The following is a 19,341-nucleotide window of genomic DNA, read 5'->3' on the forward strand; positions in this document are numbered from 1 at the left end:
ACGGCAAGGTCACTTCAAGGCAAATGTTCTAGCTCTTTCATTTATGGGGGTGGATTTGGGTCGGGAAGAAAGATGGTGGGAGATGAGTATAATATGACAAAAGACGATACCATGGCCCGGAACTTGGGCCTCGGCTTCTTTCTTCCAGACGCTTGTCAGCTGATGCCCTTACCTATTGTTTGCAAAGCGGTCATGCGCACAAATAAGGTGGTTGCTACGAAAACACCCTGACAACCAATCAGCTTCTAGCTGCTCTCCGGGTGCCGCCAGGAGTGGTTGTGGGCGATTTTACTATCAGGAACAAACTCTGAGGAGGCCACCAAATCATGTGTAATGCGACTGTCCCATTTAGTTCCGTTGTAGGTTGGATCCGAGTTTGTGCTGATTAAGCAGTGTGGTTACAAAGTGAATCTCATTCGATTTTGAAAATAACCGCTGAAACTGATCACGAAAACTACATGGCCTAAGCTGTTTAGGAACCAACATTCACCCCGTTCAACTTCTGGCGCACAATAATTCGAAAATGTTAAAGCACGTGCATTTATCCAGCTCAGGCCTGTTACCTTATCGATGTCGAACGCCCGCACGAGACACAGTAAGTCTTAACTCAACGCTTAGTTTCAGTAGTAACGGTGGACACGACCCGTTATCGTCACGATCGTCCAGCACTTCGAGTCTCCATGACGTTAATCTTTCACCAAAACCTCCAAAAGTAAGAAAAACCCACTAATTTTAGTTTCATTAGTACATTTAACACCAGCTCTGTTAGAATAAGTCTGGTAAATATATCATCCATGCTAATGCTATAAGTGCTAGTCTAACACTACTTCTACTAGCAAGTGGTCTAATAAATATATCGCCCATATTAATGCAAGTAGAGTCAGTTTAATACCAGTTCAAGTTTAAAGAAGAACCCATTAAATACAGAAGATAGTAGATTTGAAAAGTTGAATCTTGGAAGTTATTCTCACCTTTTATTTTAATCATTAATTTCATTTCATTTTATATTTATCTGTATGTTGACATTATTTATACCAGTATTATAAAACTGAATAATTTTGCTTCCTTCAATAGCTGAAGATTAACTGTTGCGAAAACGCTATTGCTATTGAAATGGTCCTCCCAGTGAGACAGCGGTAAGTCTAGGACTTGCACACTACAATCTGTAGTTAGATTCCTCGTAATGAACACAGAATATAGCTCAATATAGCTTTCCTCTAATAAAAACACACGCACTATTGATACGAACATTCAATTTTAAGTTCGTTCCTCTTTAATTATTATCTTAGGCAATACTGTAGAAGTTTCCAGTATTACTTTGTCTGCCTTGTAGACGATTTGAATCTTATCATACACACCTACTATGTCAACGTACGACGTTTTATACACAGTTAGTAGACTTGTCATTCGGTTCATTTCGTGCAAAGCTACACGAGGTCTATCTGCGCTAGCCGTCCCTAATTTTGCAGCGTAAGATAAAAAGGAAAGCAGCTAGTTATCATCACACACCACCAGCTCTTGGGCTACTCTTTTGTCAACGAATAGTGGGATTGACTGTTACATTATAACGTACCCACGGCTGAAAGGGCGAACATACTTGGTGTGACAGGGATTCGAACCCGTGACCCTCGGATTGCGAGTCGAGTGCGTTAACCACCTGACCATGCCAGGTCATTGTCTTTCAGAGCTGTGGTATATCTGTAACTGACAGTTATGTATTTATTATTACAATTGAAGGAGGTAAAATCTTAGTTTGTCGTTGTTGTGTTATTGTTGTTTTGCTTTCTGGTATCTAAGTTATAAGCTTTAAAGCTCATAAATGTCAAATTCGAGGTTCGATTACTGCAGTAATCAAAGTGTCTATTTCACATTATTTTCTATAAATAGAGATCAGACGTGCAGCCAGCAAGCTTATGACGCCGAGTCGAATTTCTTGGAAAACTTTTTATCTAATTTAGTTCTTATAGATCAGATAATTCTTTAATTTCTCTTTAAATGTTCAGAGATCACCTTTTAAAAATCAAATTATAATCAATTTTTAATTTAGCTAAAATACAAAGTTGTTCTTTAATATATATATCTACACCCTTGTGCAAATTAATTGAAACAAATGGTCATTTTACAATATTTTCAGCATGGCGGCCGGTGTAGGCTCGATGGACCCGCTGATTTCCTTTAATAGTCATTTTTTCACACAGCGGCGTCATTAGCTATGTTTAGCAGTACGGTAGATCTAATTTTGGGATATATATATATATGACGAAATTTTGAGGAATATTACGTCATTCGAAATTGCGTTAGAAAGGCAAGGAGACCAGTCAAAAAACAATTTCTTACCAACTCAATGAAAACAAAAACGGTATCAATGGGGTCTGAAATACAAGAACTGGACGCAAGAACAATGGAGGAAGGTGTTATTCAGTGACGAGACTCGTTTCTTCGTACAGGGTCAAAGAAGTCTGCATGTTTGCAGATTTCCAGGTGGGAAACTTCGAGAATCACATATCGATCAGTTCGTAAAACATCCCTTGAAGAAGATGTTTTGGGGATTTTTTAGCTACTATGGCGTCGGAGGCTTACATATCGTAGAAGGTATGATGCGAGGACCACAGTACATCGAAGTTTTGCAGAGAAGAGTCGTTCCAGAATTGAAAAAGAGATTTCCAGATGGATCTGGCATTTTCCAGCAAGATCTGGCTCCGTGCCACACATCAAAACTTGTGAAGAATTTTATGACTACAACGCGAATAAAGGTGCTGGATTAGCCTGGAAACTCTCCGGACTTAAATCCTATTGAAAATCTTTGGGCGATTTGTAAAGAATTTGTCCGGCATGGCCAAGCGTGTTAAGGCGTGCGACTCGTAATCTGAGGGTCGCGGGTTTGCATCCCCGTCGCGCCAAACATGCTCGCCCTCCCAGCCGTGGGGGCGTTATAATGTGACGGTCAATCCGACTATTCGTTGATAAAAGAGTAGCCCAAGAACTGAAGAACTGGTGGTGGGTGGTGATGACTAGCTGCCTTCCCTCTAGTCTTACACTGCTAAATTAGGGACGGCTAGCACAGATAGCTCTCGAGTAACTTTGTGCGAAATTCTAAAACAAAAAAACAATTTGTAAGGAAAGACTTCGGGGAAAAGACTGTACTACGAAAGATAAGCTAATTGAGGCCATAATTGAGGTGTGGTAACGCAATCCAAAAATTAGTAAAGATTGCAGTCAACTCGTGGACTCGATGCCAAAGCGGATTAATGATCTTTTGAAAAATAAAGGCGGTCATATCATGTATTAATTTGTGAGTAATTTTTGGATTCTCAGAAATAAAACTCAAAAGCTTGAAAAAAATCTTAATTTTCCGTCTTGTTATATACACAAAGGTTTATATATATATATATATATATTTAATGTATATGAACATTTTGCACTGTTGCTGTATTATCCGTGTTCGTCTAATTTGGAATTTTCGACATACCAATATAATTTGTAAACCTGTAATTCTATATTCATAATATAAATGGAACTATATAGGGGCTCTTGTGCTGTATTATGTTGGGACCCCTCGAGAGCGTAATCCGGGCCTATCCAACCTGCAAGCTTAAAGATCTGTTTCTGAAGTCAAACTCAAACTAACGTGGCAGGGGTTTAGTTTAGAGAGAGAGAAATCAGAAGAGTTCTCTCTCCAACTGGGGTGTTCAGGAACGTTGTGGTTCCTCTTCGTCCCCTTACATGAGAAATGTTTTAAAATATCCGTGGAATTTTTACTTTATTTTTAACATTTCAAAAATGGAGTGGGGTATTTGTGAGTGAGAGGAAGGACGGGAGAACTGGACGAGAGCAACGAAAGTGAAGTGAGCCAGGCCTTGGCTCGAGAACGGAGTACACTGGCGGCTGGCGAATTGATTTTTAAAATTTACTATGATTGATTAGATACCCTGTGACTGGGTAAACGGCCCTTTTCAGAATGAGGCTGGGACCTACAGATCCGATGCCAGAGATTTTGCTGTGGGGGGAAACGGGAGTACCCCGAGAAAACTCACTTTCACGGCCTGGGCGCCGAATAATCTACCCAGACCGTGCCCGGAAGTAGCTGGGAAGAAAGAAAAAACAAAAACAACAAGTTTCTGAAGTTGCCACGCATTATGCTTAAATATTACTTACTTATTAAGAAGAATTGCCCTGTCCAAATTACATTCTACTCTAATCAAAGTTATCGAATAATTACCAGTCAAGTGTCATTGTTATAATACTCCTCTAGTCTTTGTTCTACTCAAATTGTTGCCATTTCTTCAGTATGAATATAATGAACTATGGGTTTCAACGTACTGAAGACTTTGAACATAATGAACTATGTGTTTCAACGTACTGATTAACAGACTGATTTTTGGTTTCGCTCTAAGTACAGAGCTTACTGTGATCGGAAACTTGTATTACATATTCTTCTGTTATAGCAGTAAAACACTTTTATGTCGTTCAGTGATAACTACATTTGATAGTTTAATTATAATTATTTACTCTTAAGAACTTGGCAGGAAGAGAATATTTTACGATGTGGCTTGCATTGTTCCATTATGTATTTGTGTTAGCATCCTTCACTTAATGTCACCGTGATCGGTTAAATGAGTTATTTATCATCTCCCACAAAGCAGAGTATGCAATTAGCACCTATTAGGATCAATAAGGGTTTAATAATAAAGGAGACATTATTTAACATCATCCTTTGTGGAGTTTGGTTTTCTTAACCGGTACCATCAGCTAGAACAAGTACATCTCTTCAAGTATACATATTTTAACTCCAAATGGTCATAATGCATTTGTAAACACTTTATACAGTTTGGTTTCCTAAACCGATACTATCAACTAATATAAATACACTTCTTCAAATATATATACGTATTTTAACTCCAAATGGGTATAATTTATTTGCAAATACATTATACACTTTGGCTTCCTTTTTTAACGTTGGAAGAAAGTCACAGGATAAAAAAGTTACAATCTGTAAAGTTATGTTTATAACTGTTTAAGTTAATAGAAGTTAAATTATTTAATTTTTATGTGTGATGACTGATCTCACACACGCCTGAAAAGTGCACTTGATACACTTGACATGTTAATAGGCTAGCTGATCAAAAACATGACCTTAATGAAGAAATGTATAGATTGGTTGATGTGATAGTAAATTCGATATATCACATACCAAATGTAAGTGAAGCCATCCAGGATTGTAATCTGAGCTGATCTCATGTGAGGTTAGGTTAGGCACCACGTTCGCAAGAGTGGCAGAGTTTGTTTGTGGTGTCGTCTGTAATGTTTGTCTTAACTTTAAGAACTGAAGACAGTATCATTGAATATACATGTAATGCCATGCTGTTGTGTAAGTTGTGTTATAAATGTATGTATGCCACATACTTTCCATATAATGTTACATATCACTCATCATGCTATTATTGCAATAAATAACTAAGATACAAATGTTTTTGATGTATTACTTTGCATTGCGTTTAGGTTTCAAAATGTTGCAATTTTTTTGCTTGTGATTTTATTTTGTGTAACCATTATTTTTTCTGTGAATGGAGAAAATTGGAAAAAACAAAGTAGTGTGCATGGTTGAAAGGATCAATGTGTTATCCGATCGGTTTTCTCACAACCACAGTTTGGGTTTTTCAATATTACATGAACAGTGAATGATTGACCGATTATTTGATACGTATGAAGTTTTTGTCAAGGTTTGAGATGAGACCTTTACGAATTATGTTGTGAGTAAGTGAGACACACCAGCTGGTATCAGCTGTATGTTTTATATATTTTTAGTTTAATTGAGTAAATTTCTTATTCGTATGAGATAAGTTCATTAATAAATTGACAGTTTCGTGAAATACAAGTACAATACTTTTTTTTAAAGTTTCATGTGTGTGTGTGTGTGTGTGTTTTTCTTATAGCAAAGCCACAGTGGGCTATCTTGTGAGTTCACTTTCATTTCTTTACTAGTTAGTAATCAGGAATGTTACTGATTTTGATGAAAACTCACGAATATAGTGAAATTATTTTTGAAACTAAAAATATACGGTTACGAAATTTGTAGGAACAAATTATTAGTTAATATATGAATGTGCATGCCCAACATGGTGTGATGCAAGCATTTTTAGAGAATTTAGAAAATATCTGATTATACACAGTATGGCACCTATAGTAACTTGATAAATCGCAACAATTAGCGCCATCTGTCTTCAACTAGGGGTAAGACCATGTATGGATTTGAAAGAAATGAACGAGATTCTTGTGGAGCATTTAGTATTGTGCGTACGCTCTGTTGCTGAGAGAGGGTTTGTTTGTTTGTTGTTGTTTTTTTTTAATTTCGCGTAATATCTGCGCTAGCTATCCATAATTTAGCAGTGTAAGACTAGAGGGAAGGCAGTTTGTCATCGCCACCCAACGCCAGCTCTTTTACCAATGAATAGTGGTATTGACCGTCACATAATAACACCCCAACTACTAAAAGGGCGAGCATATTTGGTGTGATTGGAATTCGAACCTGTGACTCTTAAGTTACGACTCGAGCGCCCTAACCACCTGACCCTGCCGAGCCAACTGAGAGAGAAAAAAATTAGATACAGATGTTGTTATACCAAGACCTTAACGATTAAAATTCTTTCTCTTAAAATCCTTACTTACCTCTGTATTTGGTTTCATTTTGATCTTAAGGGTCTTCTACTTATAAATTGATAAATATACAACTTCTTCTTGCAAAACATTGTGATTGTGTACTACTTCACTAATCAGAAACTTCCTTGTTTCTTCGCCAATGAATTAAATGTACTATTTATGGATACTTAACAAATTCACACAAATGAATACATCTATTAATAGTCAACATGCCATGTTTTAACCGTGTATTGTAGCAACTGTTAAGAGGTCACTAGTTACTGCATGACCTTTATTAATAATTATCTGTGTGGGTGAGAGTAAGTTAACAGTTGGTATGAGCTGCTTTTTTTCCCCACTAACGTTTATTTTCTGGTTAATTATTTCCCCGCCTAATTTTAAACTAATTGTTTTAACTATTCATATTCTCTTTCTTTATTTTGATAAGATACTCTGTAATTGAATGTCATTTAAATAACTGAGACCTTCAACAAACTGCTTTATTAAAAGTAATAGAGACTTCCTTTTGTCAAAATTACACTTAACGACAACGTGGACTACATATACGTCTAGTGGCCCCCTTTCAAACGTAAAGCATAAGACCAGACAGCTGTTATTGAGTGTTTGTGTGTTTGTTGATACATATACAAACACACTGAGGGACACTTTATTCTTCAATTGAACCAATTGGACCAGTCTCCAAACGAGGAGTTCGAAGTATCTCTCCACTTCTGTGCACGTTGAAAGTCATGAATGGCAGAAAGCTTAGATATATAAATAGTACTGTTAACATATTCGTCCGTTACTTAAACTAACAATATACATTATGAAGTTATAATATCATTTTGAATATATAATGGATCAGGTCTGCTCCGGCAGTAGTGCACCGAACTGTGGGTTCGTACCACGTCATCGCAATTTAAAAAATCCTGCTCCTCACTTTGGGTTTACTGGTATGTTATAAGAGTGACGGCCAAATCCAATAATTCGGTTTAACAAGTGTTGGCGGTGGATTGTGCTGAGTAGCTGCCTTGTATTCTCGTTAGTCAATTACTATAAACGTCCCTTTTCTGTTGAATGTCAGTATGGTGAAAGTTTTGATAAATGATTGGTTAGGTTAGATTAAGATGTGAATCACCACTGGGTCTTTTGAAACCAACATATCTTGTCAGCCTTTCGTTCGGGAAATGTTCTGCAACTAATATACATTATAAATCAAGTTATGCAACATGTCACACCAATAAAATGGAGATTTTCTGTGGCAACATTTAGGAAAAACTATAGCTTTTTACCTTTACTAGAAATAGTGTTGTCAGCCATCAGCGAAACGTAATTAAAATCCAGTTTGAGTTTACTGTTCAATAACTGAAAAATCAAATTTTTATTTCGTAGGTGCTACCTGCTGGTTTCTAAATTGTTGTTTTTCTCTGCGTACTAATTTTTGAGTTAAGCTTTTCGACTAAGTGGTAATTAGTAAAATCGGTGATGTATATTGTTGAGGGGGGGGGGTGCAGAAATCTTAACCTAGAAAAAATTAGTGGATGAAGACTGTTAGCCTGTATCATATGTACATAGGTTTCTGTGTGTGTGTGTACGTATTTCTTGGAATATTTTTATACTATGACACCTCTGGGTTATACCCGCATTTAATAACGTAAACAATTCATTGATGGGGAATTTTTATTGGCAGACATGAAAATCTGATATCGACTGTGACGTCAATAGGGTATGACGTCAAAATGGTACTGTAGTAAGGTTAGTTATACCAGGAAATCCTATTCTACGAATTGCAGACTTGGCACGTGGCCCAGATACCTTAGTAGTTACCTGTCGCGTAGAGTATCTAAATCTGAGAAGGGTTAAGTATGTCACTTTTAGTGTACATTATATGGCAATGTATACGAAGATTGGCGCATTCTTAAATCCTACCTCGTAGCTACTTCTCAATCTTGCAGTTGTGTAACTTTTCAGAAATAAGACTACCATAAATACACAGGTTACTGCTTCGGCGATATGCAAATAAGAAATATTTTTGTGAAGGTCACTAGTCTTCCCGTAAGGTTTATTTTGGAATTAGGTTAGAAGGTTCTTTTTTTTGTTGTTGTTGTTGCAAGAACTGATTAAAGATCTTTTAATCTTACAACATTCTTGGAAGTTGGAGTAGGTACGGAACAGAGTATGTAAACTGAAAATAGAGCATGCCTGTTCAACAATAAAAACATTTGAATATTTTTATATAGTTTTCTGCTAAGCCATTCAATGATATAAATAAAGCTTCAGTTGTCCATAATATTTGGTGAATTTGGTACTATTTACGTCCTCTTTTTTGCTTACTACATAGGGTGAGAGGAACAAGTTTTATGTTATGTTGACTGAAAGGTAATGTTACATAATTTAAACTAATATTAAGGTCTTTTAACTTTTAACTGAGCTACCACTGTTGGCTCGCCAAACTACAATTTTTTTAATACCTTTTACTACTACGAGTAGATCTCGTGCATAGTTTAATGTTTTTTTAAATTTCATAGAGTGGATTAATTAAACAATTATCTGAATTTCGATGGATGCTTCAAAACTGTATCTCTACTAAAGAAAATGAAAACTTACTCGAATTGTATGTTACCTAGTCGGATCCAGGACAATGTCTCACCTCAATGATCACTGACTCTCGCTTTAAATTAAACAAACTTTTGATGTTGCATTCCTATTAATAAATACAGATTTTTGCAGAATTTTTACTTTATTGCAAAAGTTTGGTGTTACTTTGATAAAATATAAGACACATACTTTGTGAAAAATTATAATACTTGAATGCTGTAATCAAATGCAGTCGACCACCAAAATTTCTTTAATTTATATAAATATTCAAGAAGTGTTTGGAACGATATTTCAATTATGAGCAATTACTTTAAGTTCTTCTTTACATGAATTAAATCGTCATGATTTTTGTTTTGTGTTCAGACAAAACTGTTTTTTCGTATATCTATTGTATTTTCTAACTATTGTTTGAAAATTTTTAGTTTCTTATATTTGGCTGAAAAATATGTTTGAGAATTGTTTTATTGAAATGTAACGGCTTGTTTCTAATGAGACGCCAATTTAATGCACCAAAGTGCCGAATTTTTTTGCAACGACTTGTAATTTCTCACCTACCTAATTATATTCTCGCTTTGAAACAAACAAACCTAAAATTGCAAGCAAACAGACTTTCAAGATGTCTTAAAAATTAATAAAAATAAATAAAAAGATAAACTATATAAATATATTTGGGCGAGACATTGTCCGTACCTCAATCTAGTCGTATCGCTTCATTATTAATTTATTGTGGTTGTAGTTACCTCCTCCCCTACATTAGGAAAGTTTACATTTTTATTACTTGCATTTTTTACTCAAGCGTCTTTATAGGCTTATCTTCTCTATAGTGTAAGTTGTAAATTAAAATAATTACACTAAAATAAAACCTAGGGCATTTTGCCTCGGTTTTTAAGAGTATTATTTATCTAGAGAAACTTGAATAAGTGGAAGTTACTTAGATTTCAGGAGGTTCAATATTGAAGTTTGAAAAGAATATACATTTTTTATAAATAAAAGCAACCCTTTACATCATATATCCCCATCTTGAAGAAAATCGGTATGTCGATTACCTCAGTGACTTTAATATAAAGAAAAACATTTATCCTAATAGACGGAGGAAAGCTTACATCTGGTTTTGTTGTTTAAGTCTATCTACAATAGAATAAAACCTCGTGATAGTTAATGTTTTTATATTTTATTTCAAAATTGCATATGCATGTTTTCTTTAGTTAAGTCAACTTCTGTCTGTCTCGCTTCATTATAATACACTTCAAATATTGATCCTTATTTTTAATGCTAACACTAAAAAGATAACTTTGGAAAACTTGTTCAAAAGACTAGCTCCCATGTCATTGTTTGGTTATTCTAGAAAAATCTTAGAACTTACTAGTTTTCAAAACAACACTGTAAGGTGACTAAATATGTGTTGCGTTTCCTTCCAAGAGTTAAGTGTTTGTTAATATCGTACCATGTTAGTTTATCTAGATTTTTAAACTGATATACTGAATAGAAGACAGCTAATGAACAGCCCCACCTCCAACATTTGGGTTACTCTAATCAAATAGTATGATATGACAGTCACTCTTATTACACACTCACGTTCCCAAAATACAGGGCATAATTCTGCAAAAATAAGATGCATCACTTTCTATTTCACAAGCTATATATACGATAAAAGCTTACTACTGTAATAAAATTAGTAACTTGCTGAAGAATTTAATATTTGCAGTTTTAACTTTGTTTATTTAAGGTATCTATAAGAATATTAAAAAGTATGAGTTACTATAGATATTACAAATATAAATCTATACGAAAAACAGAACGATTTTCTATAATGTGACGTTCCGGCCTTTAGTTTTCATTATACGTTTTGAAATAATTAGAGGATAAGGTGGATAAGGCACTCGTCTCGTAATCCGAGGGTCACGAGTTCGAATCCCGGTCACACAAAACATACTCACCATTTCAGCCGTGGGGGCGTTATAATGTTACGGTCAATCCCATTATTCGTTGGTAAAAGAGTAGCCCAAAAGTTCGCGGTGGGTGGTGATGACTAGCTGCCTTCCTTCTTGTCTTACACTGCTAAATTAGGGACGGCTAGCGCAGATAGCCCTCGTGTAGCTTTGCGCGAAATTCAAAACAAACCAAACTTCCTGTGAAGTAATGTACAATCAAATAGCGGATAAGTCCATAAAATTTTCGCTTTGCTAACCATGCATGCGCAATCCTGACAGGTATTGTAACAGTGGACAATCAGTTACGATTTTTTTATATTAATTTTGACTGGAAAACTTTTTCAAAAGAGAAAAAGAAAAGACGTTCGCAACACACATCATGAAATATAGCCTACAGGACTTGCTTGGGTAACAGCTACCGAAATACTTACGTTACGTGAAGTTTGTGTTAATTGCCACTTTTGAAACCATGTGAGAATAATTATTTCTGGACACACAGACACAGATATGCATTTTTTTTTTCTAAATTGCCCACTTAAAAATAAATGAACAGTAGCAAATCAGTGAATTTTGATGTATATTTTGACAGTTTCACTTCCCCTAGTGGGAGAACGGTAAGTTTACAGGCATACAATGCTAAAATACGGGGTTCGATTCCCTACGTTGGACACAGCAGATAACCTGATAAATAATACACAAATAAACATGGTCAGTTGGTTAGGTCGCTTGACTCGCCATCTGTGGGCCACAGGTTTGAAACTCCGTCCCACGAAACATCCTCACCCTCTCAGCCGTGAGTGCATTATAATGTGATGGCCAATCGCACTATTCGTTGATAAAAGAGTAGCTCACGAGTTGTTGGTGGGTGGTGATAGCCAGCTGCCTTCCCTTTAGTCTTTAACTCCTAAATTAGGGACGGCTAGCGTAGATATCTCTCGTGTAGCTTTACACGAAATTCTTAACAAATCAAACCATTCATGCTTTTATCTTCGAAACATCTTTTCAGTCTGTCGATGGAGGAAGTCTTTTTTTTTTTTTTTCGTGAAGTTCTCTCATAAAAATGAAACATTTTTGTTATTAATTTCTTTTGAATATCGGATTGATCGTTTAGCCCATACGAAGTCTGACGGACTAATATTGATATCGACTATGAAATTTTAGGGATGTGTGTGTTTTTTTTTTCTTATAGCAAAGCCACACAGGTCTGTCTCCTGAGTCCACCGAAGGGAATCGAAATTTTAGGATTTGCATTTTTCAATTAAAGTGCTCTTGAAAATAAGCATTTTGATACTTTTTGTTTTGTACGAGTTCAGGAGATACAGAGCGTGACAGAAAAACAGACATTTTTCATTATTTCAGTCAGTAAGAACTGTCGGAGACTCATCTTTCAGGTAATCAGAGAAAATTTATGATTTTCTCAGGCTTAAGGCAGACCACACCCACGGATACGTAATTAGTACTGCCAATTGTTAGATTTAAGGTCATGGTGGTACGAGGTTGTTTTGATGCGTTTTTCAACTTTTAACATTTGTTGAAATTTCTCGTGTTGTTGAACAAATAACTGTGCATGTATTTGTAATTTTTCTACTAGAAATAGAGAAGATAATAATTGGAGTCGTTGTCTACCTTAAACTGTTTCTTCGAAAAGAAATATACCGAATTAGAAACCAATTGTTCTTTTTACCCTAACGCCACAGTTTGATGTTCTTAAAGCATTTTTTTACAGTCCTCCTCTTTCCCAGGGAATAAGAAGTCCACTTACAGAATTAATTTCATTGTTCCCTGCATGTTTTTAATTTGATATTGAAACACTGTGTGTTTTCTTAGAACTGATTTTAATAGTGGCCAGAAATTCGCTTTCAATAAGTCTGCAATCTCTTACATTTTGTGAAATCTACCGTTTTGTAAAATCATTTTTCATAAGGGGTTTGGTTCTGTTTGTTTGAATTTCGCACGAAGCTACACGAGGGTTACCCGTGCTAGGGAAACTTAACTAGTAAAGGCCATCTACAGCCAACTATTAGGCTACTTTTTTACCAAGAACTTATGGAATTAACTGTAGCATTATAACGTCCTCATAGCTGAAGGGACGAACATTTTTGGTGACGAGGATTCGAACACTTCATCTGCATATTGCGAGTCGAGTGTCCTAACCACCAGGTCATGCCAGACGCTTTTCGTAAAGTAATAAGAAGTGTAGAGTTTACTAACGTTGTTTTTTCTAGTTTTTCAAAACAAAAATAGTTATCACTGGATCATTTAATGTTTATATGAAGATAAACAAGTTGAAATCTAACGAGTTAAAGTGTTTTTTTAATTTTTATTGTTATACTGATTTTGCCCAATAAATTGGCTTATGGTGTTAAGATTTGAGCAGTATGCTTTTATGACATTTGAATTTTAAACGGTTGCTCGCTCGGATAAAGGAGTACTTGTTATCGGTTTTTGTTTGGTGGGTCTGATGGATTTGTAGAAACCACAAAACCTCTCCAGGAAAGAGCACGCGAGAGAAAATAATAGTTGAATAACTGATACTGATGTATCAAACTCCTGCCAGTCGATCTACAGGGTAAATGAGAAATAGCTATTAAGAATTGCATTAATAATATGTTTCTTTTGTCTGCAGGTAGTGGTGAAAGTGTATGCTCGAGTGTTATCCGTTGATGTTGAATACAAGACGCTATCCATTGGACCACAAACCACGAGTAAAGAGGTTGTACGCATGTTGCTTAACAAGTTCCGAATGAAACATCGTGACCCAAATCTCTACTACCTTGCAATGGAAGTATGGATCAGAAAAACAGGTATAAAAGTGTTGAACACGTGTGCAAGTGACTGTTTAAATTGTTACAATAAAAATAACTGCTATACGTCTATCATATCTGTATATCCACCTGTGTAACTCTATACCTGCCTTTCTGTCTATCTGTCTGTACGTACTCATCCATCCATTCGTATATATATATATATGTGTTTAAATTTATAAAAATAACTTTAAAATTCTTGAAGTGGAATCGCCTTCTGGAACCATTAACATTATTACTTTTACTATGTTTAACGCTCAGAACTGTTATGTACCACACTTTGAAAAATAATTAAATTGCTGACAAGGGAACTATTTATCATCAAACGAGAAATGACACGGAAACTTTCCAGTTTCAGCTGTGAATGTGTTACGACTGACACATGATCTCCCTATCTGGTTTCGAGTAACCACTTCTATATATTGACGTACAACAGTTATCATTCTTCTGGTCTACAAGTTAGTCTATGCCAGAGCCATAGAGATCCATGAACTATAAATTTTGTCTAGAGTGTGCTTAAGCTGTAATTCTGATGGACATTGTTACTTCGGGATGATTTTAAACAAGAATAATGGTTTCCGTATTTTGATAAATACTGGGTTTTCAATCAAATTTCCTGTTGAGACAATAAACTCATGGTAAAAATATACGTTTTTTTTTTTTATTTGCGAAATTGAAAGGTGGTGAAATAGAGTTTATATCAACTTAGAAGAGTAAACTAAAGATTGAACAACAAGTTGATTCCAGCACCTACAGATCTTGAGGTTTTTACTTAAACACTCGAAAAGATAGAACTAATTTCATTTTGCATCTGTCTCTTTAGTGTCTCAGTAGTAAGGCTAAAAACCAGGTATCATTACCCATGGTGAACACAGCAAAGATAGACTATTGTGTAGCTTTGCGTTTAACAACAACAAATCTACCATTCTATTTATCAGCACAGAGTCCATTATGTATCATAGTTTTGCGCTTAAAAACAAGTCTACCTATCTGTCTCTGTATGGTATGAAACGTCTGAGAATTTACCGAACATGTACAAGTTTTGTGCTGAGACGTCATTGATTCTGGTGAAACTAAATATGAATCATAACTTAAATGTATTATGCCGTACGCAGTGAAAAATGGGAAATTATTCCCGTTGTAACACGTTTTACATAACGCGTTGCAACGATATTGTAAGATAGGCATCTAACTACGTAGATCAAACCTACAAGGTATAAATGATAAACAGTAGGCAACTAAGTTATACGTCACAATTTAAATTTCACATGAAAGTATTCAGTGAGACAAGGAAATACAAGTAAAGGACTGATCATTAGTTAATTTATGATCTTCCAAACAATTACACCTTTTCCGCTGATTGACTGTGGCCTTGCCCTTTTATGTACAGGTCACTAGCCTTTAACTAGGATTGCTCTAGGTTTATGAGCACGCCCTTTAGGAGGTGCAGGCGTAGACATTTGTGTTGGTACCAATGCGTTGGAAGATGAGGCCGATAAAGAAGGGCACACGTGCACTTTCGTGGATTTTACTGTAACGCTTGCTCGTTGGTCTTGAAGTTCAGTACGTTTACGGAAAACTTGTACAGTAATTAAATAATTGCATTTTCAAGGTTGATAGACTACGTAGAGAAGTAGATAATGCACATATTATGAGTCATGATATATAATAAAAGTGGCATGAGTAGTAAGTAATAAAACTACGTGGAAAATGGAAAATAAAGTTGTATTTTGTATATAAGTTATTAATAAAGATTTGATTTAGTAGCATTAACGTTTAAATTTGAGTTTAAATTTCTATACGTTTAAACACAGAGCTACCGAAATAACAATTATTTAAAAAGGACACATAAAAGACCGCAAATTCAATCTAGAAACCAAACTGTCGTGATATTATTATTGGGTGGTCATAATCAACTACTGAACCGTAATGGTTTGGTGTGTTTTGAATTTCGCGCAAAGCTACACGAGGGCTATCTGCGCTAGCCGTCCCTAATTTTGCAATGTAAGACTAGAGGGAAGGCAGCTAGTCATCACCACCAACTGCCAACTCTTGGGCTACTCTTTTACCAATGAATAGTGGGATTGACGGTCATATTATAACGCCTCCACGGCTGAAAGGGCGAGCAATTTTGGTGTGATTGGGATTCGAACCCGCGACCCTCGGATTACGAGTCGAATGCCTAAACCACCTGGCCATGCCGGGCTTTGAACCATAATGTAATTTCATATAATGTTCCAATTTACACTTTACAAGCTTTTTTTTTTATTAGAAAAGTGTTATAGTTTATTGAGCAAAAAAGTCGGTGAGTTTGAAGTGTTTGTGTAGATCTATATTTAGTAACACTAGTATTATTTATGAATATATTTTTTTTGTTTTATTGATGTTCAGGCATTTAAAAATGATTCGTCTAATTTCATTGAAGATAAACACTATATTAATCTGAAAGACTATAAGAGGACAGGCATGCTCCTCCGTAATTTCGGTTTTAAGTGTGTTACTTATTAACATACTAATTTTTGATAACATGTAACTAGTATAATCTGTTGGTATGTTTTGGAAGGACAACAAAATAAAGAAACAGAAACATATTTGCTTTTAAACTTGTGTACTTTCGTACCATGTCTCTTAGTAAACATGATAATGTGCTAGTTCTCTCGCAAGCTAGTGTATTTCTTGTTTTCTTGTCGTGAGAGACTTGACGTAATACCGAGTGACCCATTTTACTTGTGATTATATACAATTACAACAGTGGGTCGCTTGTAGAAGCGAAGGTTGTTATACATTTATGCTAGCCTGGACCTTATTGTGACGACAACAAGAAAAGTAATGGCTGAGCAACATAAACGATGCGATGATACACGTGTACGATTCGAGGTATTTTGCTTGTGACTCACTAATTTTTACCTTGCAGTGAAATACTTATAATAAAATATGTTAATCTTCGTTTAGATGTTTTGTTCGTAACTTTTAATATTCTATAAAAACCTACACAAGATGTGCGAGAAAATAAACTAGAAAGTTGTTTACATTCAAAATTATTTTTAGATATTTGTTTCTTAGGTAGTAGTGGCATTTGTTAGCATCTATCTTTTAAATATATTTTTTGAATATTAGCAAATAATAAATAAAGCAACCAATTTTAAAATATACCTGAGAAAATTTGTTATGAAACACAAATGTCCTTAGTCCCAGGACACATTTATTATGAAACATAACAAGGTTTAATCCCTAAATATATTTGGTAATAATAATAAAACGTGAATAACCACGTTGTTAGAAACCTATATCTTAGTAGTGTCATTATAGTAATGTAAATATATGAGTGAGTTGGGCTAAGGACTCTTCTACAGCAGGTTTTTGTGACTCGACGATAAATTTAAAAACAAACGAATATCTCACACTCCACTTAGTTTTGAAATAATATATACACTGCTGGCCAAAATCTTAAGGCCAATGAACATAAAGAAAAAATATGCATTTTGCGTTGTTCGACTTGACCACTTATTTGAGTAGAGCTTCAAAAGGTGAAAATAAGAAGAGGGAAAATAAAAATAAATTGTTTTAGCATTTTAGAGGGAAAATATGAACACTATGAAATTAACCTAAATACTAGCTTGTCAAAAGTTTAAGACCATACCAAAAAAAAGGTCCTAAATAGGGTAAGAAATGCTCAACAAGAGGTCTCAGTAGTGAGTTGCACGGCCGTCAAACATTCGCTTTGGCATGGTCGATATAAGCGTTTGCAAAAGGCTGGCTGGAATGTTATTCCAAGTGGTGAAGATGGCTTCACGAAGATCATGCAATGTTTGGAATTGACGTCTATTTCTATAGACTTTTCTTGCCATCCACTCCCAAACATTTTCATTAGGGCTCAGTTCGGGCGAACACGTTGGATGGCCCAAAAGAATCACGTTATTCGCTATGAAAAAGTCCTTTGTCCTGCGGGCATTGTGGATTGTAGCGTTCTTCTGCTGACAGATCCAGTCATTTCCACACAAGCGAAAGCCTTCAGTCAATAAGGATGCTCTCTCCAACATGCCAATGTAGCCAGCAGCTGTTTGACACCCCTGTTTTATCTGAAGCTCCATTGTTCCATGGAAGGAGAAAGAACTCCAGATCATGATGAAACCTCCTCCACTGTGTTGTGTAGAAAATGTCTCCGGTGGGATATCTTTATTTTGCCAGTAACGTTGGAAGCCATGTGGACCATTCATGTTAAATGTTTTTTCATCAGAGAACAAAACCTACGTCATCTTTTCTACGTCCCGTATTTGATGCTTCTCAGCAAAGTTTAACCGAGCTGTTTCGTGGTGTGGAAGGAGGCGTGGCCTTTGAAGACGTTTACGGTTTTTAAAGCCTTTCTCTAGTACATGCCGTGTTAGTGTTCTTGAGCTGCATTCTGCGTCCGTAAGGGCCTTAATCTGGTTCGACGATCGGCTGGTGTCTTGCTGGACAACCCGTCGAATCCTCCCCAATGCCAGCGAAATTATTTTGGGCCGACCACTTGAAATTCTCGTTCCGTATCCCTCAGGGTCTTTTCAGAAATTTGTAACAGCAGTTTTACTACGCCCAATCTCACCATGTATGGCCCGTTGAGAGAGACCTTGTTTTTGCAGCTCGACAATTCTGCCACGTTCAGACTCTGTCAACTTTTTAGCCTTTGCCATGTTTTTACCAAAAGTAACAAAGGAGATGTCAGTGGGAGTTGTTGACAATACTAATGCTTGAACACAAATGACTAAATTTTGTTACGTGTTTACCGATTAACGCTTCGTTTCAGTATGGTCTTAAACTTTTGACCAGCTGGTATTTAGGCTAATTTCATAGGGTTCACATTTCCCTATTAAATGGTAAAAAAGGTTTTTTATTTTTATTTTCCCTTTTCTTATTTTCATCTTTTGAAGCTATACTCAAATAAGTGGTTTTGTCAAACAACGCAAAATGCATATTTTTTTCTTTATGTTCATTGGCCTTAAGATTTTGGTTAGCAGTGTATATACATTTGAAACAAGTTAAACGTTCGTATAAAATTCTTTACATAAAGAGATCATAATTATATCTAAAACACTATATAGTTCTCTTTTTCTTGTCAAAAGTCCATTTTGGTCAGTTCTTTTGCTTTAGAATTCAGTTAACAGGCCGAACTATTCTTGTCTATTTTTATCGCAACAGTATCCATGTATAATTCACTTACTCTATATCACCTGAATTATCGCATTTGTATTTTGAACTTTCAACAATCGTTTGTCAAAGTCCACACAGGAGGGTTCAATTAGTTTAGAACACCCTTTGACAAGACAAATTATTGTCCTTATTTCTTTCAAACTGTTTCCACTTCAATATATTAACAGTTAAATCATTCACGTCCA

At 35.6% G+C, this 19,341-nt stretch overlaps 1 protein-coding gene across 2 annotated transcripts in view; it reads left to right on the forward strand.

Annotated features, from left to right (window-relative positions):
* The first annotated feature begins 286 nt into the window (after window positions 1–286).
* LOC143235049 (uncharacterized) overlaps window positions 287–19,341 on the forward strand; it is a 31,103-nt gene continuing 12,048 nt past the window's right edge. For both annotated transcript variants that reach the window (XM_076472801.1, XM_076472800.1), the window contains exons 1-2: window positions 287–712; window positions 13,792–13,969. In XM_076472801.1, coding sequence (XP_076328916.1) covers window positions 524–712; window positions 13,792–13,969 — 367 coding nt within the window. In that variant the 5' untranslated portion in view covers window positions 287–523. The remainder of the gene's footprint in view (window positions 713–13,791; window positions 13,970–19,341) is intronic.

This window comes from Tachypleus tridentatus, chromosome 12, assembly GCF_004210375.1.
Source record: "Tachypleus tridentatus isolate NWPU-2018 chromosome 12, ASM421037v1, whole genome shotgun sequence".
In the NCBI taxonomy this organism is placed as follows: Eukaryota; Metazoa; Arthropoda; class Merostomata; order Xiphosura; family Limulidae; genus Tachypleus; species Tachypleus tridentatus.